This window comes from Barbus barbus, assembly GCF_936440315.1.
Source record: "Barbus barbus genome assembly, chromosome: 26".
In the NCBI taxonomy this organism is placed as follows: Eukaryota; Metazoa; Chordata; class Actinopteri; order Cypriniformes; family Cyprinidae; genus Barbus; species Barbus barbus.
In genome coordinates this window covers 4371204-4379164 of record NC_136754.1, presented here as the reverse complement: position 1 = coordinate 4379164, position 7961 = coordinate 4371204, and the positions used below count along the sequence as shown (strand labels likewise).

General features: G+C 37.3%; 1 protein-coding gene across 1 annotated transcript; it reads right to left on the bottom strand.

The window, feature by feature from the left end:
- Positions 1-244: 244 nt before the first annotated feature.
- Positions 245-7596, bottom strand: LOC306846089 (uncharacterized protein). The gene is made up of 4 exons (XM_079379200.1): positions 7552-7596; positions 7366-7403; positions 6939-7036; positions 245-4655 (listed from the first exon to the last, which is right to left on the bottom strand). Exons 3-4 carry the CDS (start codon positions 7030-7032, stop codon positions 853-855), a joined length of 3897 nt encoding a protein of 1298 aa, XP_079235326.1. The 5' UTR covers positions 7033-7036; positions 7366-7403; positions 7552-7596; the 3' UTR covers positions 245-852.
- Between the last annotated feature and the right edge of the window lie 365 nt (positions 7597-7961).

The window sequence follows — 7961 nt, the reverse complement described above, 5'->3', positions numbered from 1 at the left end:
AATGTAATGATTATTCTCTCATCATTTATTCTTTCTTCACATAAACGCAAAGAAAGGTGTGTGAAGTTTTGTGTAATCCACATAATCCAAGTGAATGGGTACCACTCGTTCACTTGCAATAGCTATAGAGACTCATAGAGAAATTATTTTCCTAAAAATTTTCTTTGTGTTTATCTGAAGAAAGAAAGTCATATACATCAGGTATGGCATGAAGGTGAGTAAATGATGAGAGAATTTTCATTTTGAGGGATGCTCTACTTTATTTAAATACAGTATTCACTCCTGAAACTTTACAGTGTGTTTGTGGTCATAAGCAAGTTTATTTTGTTAATACATTGAACATTTGCTCTACCATAAGGACAATCCATATTTCATAATCTCAGAATGTTTTAAGCAATACTAATACAACTTGATTTCTTGAAAACTTGAAGGAAAATTATGAAATGATACATTGTGTTTTTATAGGAATTTATAGTATTTTACAGTATTTGAATGTTTGCGTGATTTCGGAAGACTAAACACAAGGGCAATAAATTCTGTTACATTGACATACAGTATGTTTTTATCCAAAGTAACTTGAAGAGCATTTAAGATTGACATTTTTTTTTAATTAAAGAGCATTTAAGCTAAAAAACAAACAAACATTGCATCATTAAAGAGACAAAAACCATCTTAAAATGATTCTTAAATTCAGTATTATTGATGTTCTCTATTCCTGATGAAGTTTGATCCACATGTAAATGAAGCATTCATGTTTGTTGAGCAACACCATGTTAAACTAATTTAATTTTTTCCTAATTCCCTTATAATAATCAGCTTTCATTTTGTTGAGGACATCTCCTGGCTATCGAGTCAGGCACTTGCATCCTTTTGATCGTATGTTTCCTGATTGATCTGTGGCTGTAAGGCACTAACAGCTTTCTTTATTTTCAGAATTTTCAGGGAAACATTCTTCATTCTTTTCTCTCTCTCCACCATGATCTGGCGTTCTTTTTTGAGCAAACATTCTCCTTTAGCAATCTTTTCCAGGATAAGAGTTTCTTCTTTCATTTTCTCGAGTCCAACAATGCGGTCCTCAAAGCCAGGACTTCTCTCCTCTTTCTCGGTTTTGATCAGGATTTCGAGATATTCAGCTGTGGAGAGAGATTTTGGCTTTAGTGCAATTTCATCTAATCTACTTAAGCAATCCGAGGACAATTTGATCAGCTTCATTAGTTTGTCCTCAATTACATCGAGTTCGTTTTCAAGTGCATCAAGCATTTGCTTTGAGTCCATGAACTTTCCTTTCGCAGCCATGAAGTTGTCCTTTAGCTCTTTAATGGTTTTTTTCTCTATTTTTGTTTCATATGTCCACATGAAATTTTCCCTTGAATGAGCAGAGTAATGGCAGTTTTCAGGGCAGATAATGCAGTGGCCATTCTCAATCACAGCACAAGTTTGCACAGCATCTTCTGCAGGGAGGAAGCAGTTGGAGTGGCATGTGAAGAAGCAGGTGTTGCAATTCATGGTAAAACAGTTCACAGGGGTTCTGTTTGCTTTCATCACCTCTACCTCTTGTTCAAAATTCTCATTTTGTGCCATGCTGTCACTCTCACTTTCCAAACATTGCTTGAATTTTTTTATTTCACTCAGTTTAGAGAGACCAGCGGTTATTTGAGGGGTCAGACTTGTCATGGCTTTCTCAAGGCGCTCTCGTTCCTCCAAGACCTTTATAGTCAGTGTCAGATCTTTACTTTCAGTGGCCCCAAGTGTCTTGAAAAAAGCCTTCATCTGTTTAAAGGTTTTGCCCCAGACAAGCTCTGTCAGTTTATCTCCTCCATCATGATCATCATCATCATCATTATCCTCTGAATCGTTGTCAGAGTTCGTAGGCTGTTCTATTTTTTTGTCTGCATACACAGCTGAGTTGTTGAACTTGAAATGGGTGGGCTGTCCCTTTTTGTTCTTTTGACAGGGCAGTTCTGCTGCTTTGATGGCTTCTAGAACTGGGATGTCTTTACCATCTGCAAATGTCACTAAAACTAAGATGTTCTCTGCGATGTCTTTGCCAAAAATTGACAAGACTGAGTCAAAGATGTATCTCTGGTTGGCACTTAGGCGGGCAAGAGAGGCCTGGACAACAAAGCAGACTGCATCAATGTGATCGATTCCCAAAGGGCTACAAAGAAAGCTTTTGATCTGCTCTGTAATCAATTTATCGTGTGCGATTCCTCTTGTATCACCAAATCCTGGTGTGTCTACAATTGTGAGGGAGTAGGGAATTTCATAGCCAGGCTGATTGTACAGCTCAAAAGATGAGACAACAGATGTCTGACTCTCAGCCTGTGTGCGATTGGTCACTTCATTGATTAGTTTGAAGCGATATGCATCCTGCCATTTTACACCTAGTATGTAATTGGCCATCACATTGATGAGCGTGGTTTTTCCTGCACCTGTTGATCCCAAAAGAAGAATTACTTTGTTTTTCACATCCTCCACTTTTCTTCCGAAAACATACTGATTAAAACTTACATTCTCTGCCATTTTTTGGTGTAGTGTCAATGAATAGATTGATGGAGTACCCTTTTTTATTCGTGAAGACTGATTCAAGAACAAAGCACTCCCATCCTTATTTGTTTCCTTACCCTTGAAACTGGCCGAAAACATAGTTTCAGGACTGGGGAGACTCGCTCCATCATTTCCACAGTTTGCAAAAACTCTGACTGTGTAAACTGTGTCTTGTTTCAGTCCCTGAAGAGTGCACTCCCTGTTTGTAGATTTCACAGACTTCCAAGGCTTTTCATTTTCCTGATCCTTTGTGCATTCTCTGAACTCCAGCATGTACCCAGTGACAAGAACATCCTCACCCACAGATGTAGGAACATCCCAGACTACAGTTGCAGTCTCAGATTCTACTTTTACTGTAGGTGCTCCAGGAGGAGCACATGGACGAGTCCCGAAGAATGATGTTGTGTCACTTGTCAGACTTAGTCCTGGACGACAAACAGCCTTGCAGGTAAAACAATATTCTTTATGTGGTTTTAACTGCTTGACGGTGGCCTGATCAGAAACCCCATCAGTATACATCTCTGTCCATTCAGAGCTCTGGGCAGGCTGATATGAAATACAGTATGAGTGTACACAGCTAACACCGCGGTCAGGAGGATTGATTTGCAGGTGTATGCAGTCATGCTCAGCACTCAAGAAAACCGGCATTGGTGGTTTTGAAGGAAGCTCATACCGTGAGCTAATGAGTCTCCCCCTTTCGTAAACATGAATTGAAGAAGCAGTGCTGAGTTCATCTGGGATTGATGCAATGCAAAATTCAATGTCCGTTCTTCCTTTATTGGCTTCTTTAAAGTCTAGGAAGGCCTGTATTGTTTCCCTGGTCAATGTCGTTGCATCTCCTGAAGAAAACCATTTCTCTGTCTTCTTTGACGAGTTTTGATCATAACTTATTTGCTCTCCATTGTTACAGGATTGTGCCTTCAGGTAATTCTCCATGTCTGAAAGGTGCAGTTCCTTTTCACTTAAGGAGGTGAGTGCAAAAGCTATCACATATTTATTGGATGCCTTCAAGACAACTTTGTCCAATTCGTTGCTGGATGAAAGAACGGGAACATCTTTCATGATGTCGATGTACGATCTAACAACATTCATCTCTCGTTCTCGGTCACTTAGATACTGGGTTACCAGAGTACCCTGAAATGGGGATCTTTCTTTGTCATTCAGGGCATCAACCAGCTCCTGTTCTTCTTTTCCTCCACCCCTTATGGATGGAAGAACCCTGCAGAGATGTTTCTGAAAAACAATTTTATAATCTGAACAGAGGTCTTTACATTTTCTGATTTTAGCTGTGATTTCAGGGAATTGAATGGCAATACTGTCCCTAATTAGATCTTGAGATTGAATGTCACAGTTATGCAGTTCATCCATGATTCGTTGGACTCGTTGTATTAGGCTAACACTGATCTCCCTGACTAACTGAGCAGCTGCTGAATCTAGTTTTTTCAGAGGGTAAAGCCATACAGTCATGGGCACAGCATTCTCTCCATGTTCTCCCAACAATTTTGGTAGCTCTGAGTACACCTTGATGGCATCAATATAGGAGACCGGATTGTTTTCCAGAGCAAAATCTCCATGAAAAGTGCAGCTGAACTTGTCAATTTTCTCTTGATTCATTTCATTCATTTTCAAAGATGCCTGGCCCTCTACTGATATTAAAGGTATCTTCTTGATTGATGCTTGGAGGTCACCTTGTATCTTCTGATGGTTTTCATTGGATGAAACCTCACGATCAAAAATAAAGAATGCTTGAGCTCCATACAGTAGAGCCGTAACAACATGTGTGGCCGAGCCCTCCTGAAATATATTGCAGTGCTTTACATTCCCTGCTCCAAGATGCTCCATAGTTAACTGCTCAAAGCGTGAGGTTGTGTGATAATGTAAGGTGACTCGAGATTGATGTTTTGATGACTTCTTGTCATTTAAATAGTCTGCTGATCCTTTCACACTGACTAATCCACACATAAAGCTGGCTTCAAGAGATGCAGAGACATTAAGAGCACTGACTTTGTCGTCACTTGAATCTGTGGCAATAATTTTGAAGTCAGTGTTTGGCTGTGGTCGTACATTAATATTCTTCTGCAGCATCTCAGCATCCCATAGGGTTATTCCTTGAAAAAATTAATGAATAAATAATTTTAAAAACATTATATATATACACATATGTGATAACAGAACTCCAACCATTTCACCGTTTGTATCACTCCACTTGTATTTCTCACAGCGAGTGCCATGGCGGATGTTCAAATCCACGATGATTTTAAAAATACAGACAGGACCGATCTTTTTGATATAATTTTTTATATCTGAGCAATCAAAATAGGGGCGAGACCCTTTTGGGGTAGGGGCGTGTTTGTTTTGGTGATTTCAAATATCAACATTGGCTTCCAGAAATTGCTTACTCCACCTTTATGTGTCTGGCTTCTGGTGTCATCTGCTTCCAGCTATTTTTAGCTGTACAAAACAGCTTTTTGTTGATTGATTTTGCATACTGGTGTGTCTTACCATATTATTTTAATGTAATGTAACGCACTTTGTTATTCTTCTTGTTATTTCCCTACAGCAGCTTATGAACTGGAAGTCTCGCACATTCACAGAAAACGGCTTACTTCTGCATTGAAAAATAAGGTGGATATTAGACAACAAGTTGTCTTTTGAATATCATATTTCACGTTACAAAAACAGCATTCTTCCATACAAACATCGCTAAGTTATTGCTAAGCTAAGGACACCATGTCTGGACACCAATGATCGCTACTTGCGGCTAAATTTTCTATTTACATAAAATATAATTTAATGAACAATAATATTTAATAAGTCTGCATGAAATCAAAATGTACAGTATTCATTTTGTTAGCACCATTGATATATCCTTAACCACACTCCTCCAACTGCGAGTAAGAGCTGGAGCGCAAAAATAAATCCCCACCCTCTGTTCAATATTCCATCTCAGTTGGAAATATGTCACTATTTTCCGGTTCACGCGGACATATATATACATATAAAATATATAAAATAAAAAAAAATAGATAAAAATGTAAAGTTATAAAGCTTTGCCCTGCCCTCAGCCGAAGCTGTTTGCTCTTGAAAAAATAGATTAATGATAAAAGATCACCCAAATCGAATTATATCTCACATTTAACCACTATAGAGACATCAGAGCCAGCGGCAAATTCCAGAAGAGCTGGCAGAGGTAAGGCTGCTCTCGGCGGGTTCATGAGTGCTGAATGGCCTCTGATGCCCTGGAGCTCACATCTCCGAAAACTTTGAAGCAAATTTTCAAATAGGCATTATCTTTATTAACAAACCGCATATTTGAAGTCTAAGAAACTACTTTCTTGCCTAAAATACTCTTAAAAGTACATTCCATGACAGAACAACAGGATTATTTTTATTTTATAAAAATATATTTTATATATATATATATATTACTATTATATTATATTTTGGGCATATTATATATTATATTTTGGGCATCCACCATGACACTCGCTGTGAGAAATGCTAAAGTGCTGCAGAGTGATTCAAATGGTGAAGTGGTTCCCATGGTGATATTGGGTGAATATCTCATGCTTGGAAAGTCCTCTCAGCCAATCAGATTCGAGGACCAGAAAGAACTGGGTCATATGGTGCATTCATAACACTTATTTCGTGGCATTTCACCGCATAAATAATTATTGCTATAAAAGATATTGATTAAGGATGAAACTCTTTTATAATCGTATCAGTATGTTAGTTAAATAATCAGTTACAGTGTACAAAACAATCATCACAAAATTGCAGCAGCTGCGTTTGTATGAAACGAGAGAGCAGGTCTGTGATGCCAGTATAACATAATTAAATAATTCCTAGTAAGCATATAGCGGCCACTTCAGTTACTGGACCAGGTAAGGGCAAGGCTGATGCAGCCATCATAGTGACAACAGCCAATCACATTCATTCTGGTGCTGCGTAAACGCAATTGGCTAGAATCTGCCCTAGGGTATTTGCACAAGGCGATCTGATTGACTGACGCCTGTGTTGGCGCTTGAAAAGTTGAAAATTGTTCAACTTCTGCTGCAAGCAATGTAAGCGGCGTGAAACAAAAGATCCACAATTCAGTTCGGCAACGCATGACATCACTCATTCAAAGTAAACAGGAAGCATGAATGCCATGTGAATGCACCGTTACCCAGATCCCACAGTGTCCTGGACATTTATCCCAGTGTACCAGAAAATATTATAATATGATCATGCTAATATTTGAAGTAATAATAATATATTGCCATAATTTTAACATAATAAATGAAATATGCAAAACTAATATAGGCTAAATGATCCGTGTAGAACTAATAGAATGACTGATAGAATATACATATAATTTAAGCTAATTGAAATTTTAGAAATGTTTTTACCTGGAATGAGGCAATCTCTTCGGCAGTCATAAAGCATTCCTAATTGAAAAGGGCGGCCAAGACAAGCCAGTTCAATGGTCTCAGAGTCCGACATCTTTCTAAAAGTTGACAAAACAAGCCTTAATATATCCATTTATAAGTGGAAGAAAGTCATGCAGGTTTGGCACTTTATAAGGATGAGTAAATTATATATATATATATAAAAACTTTTACATTTTCTTTCTTTGGATTATCTTAGTTTTAAACATATCTGCATATTTTAATATTGAAAGTTCATTCCAAGTGTATGTCAATAAAAGCTATTCATAAAGGGCATTTTAAAAGCAGTAAATATAAATGTTGAGGGCATGGTGAAAAGTTTTCAAGATTAACCATCAATTAACAAAAAGAAAAAAGTTGCTTGTTTTCAGAAGGAAAAAAAAAATACCTGAACTTGGATTGATTTATTTCCACCTGTATAAACACCTGCAAAAATCACAATGAATCAATAAAAGTTAAGCAGTCTATAGAGCAATTATTGAGCAATTACCAGCGCATCCTATGTAAAGGAGACCTAAGTGCACGTATGCCCCAGTATAGCATTTCTGAGATAACATCATTTAATAGTACATACCTTTTTTATTCAGTATATTATTTCAAATTGATTTGTCCTCTGATCATTGTGAACTGAGTGCTGGGGGTTATATGTAGTTAAGGCCACGCCCTAAAACACTGTGATTGGGCAAGTGACAAGTCTCTTAAATAGAAAATAAAATTATGTAGACGTGACCTAAAAGTGATGTGTGTACTCTGACAGAAAACCAATAAAAAAATAAACATATAAATAAGTGTAAACTAAGGTGTCTAGGTCTTTACATGTACAAAAAGCTTTATGTACAAACAGAAACAAATTTTTTTGTATTTCAGTCACAGCTATAATTTCACAAAACAGCTGAGAAAAATTAGTCAAGTTTAAATGGAGCAATATCTGATCTGGTGAAATTATTTATGATAATTTTTATTAACTTTTAAATCTCAATACTA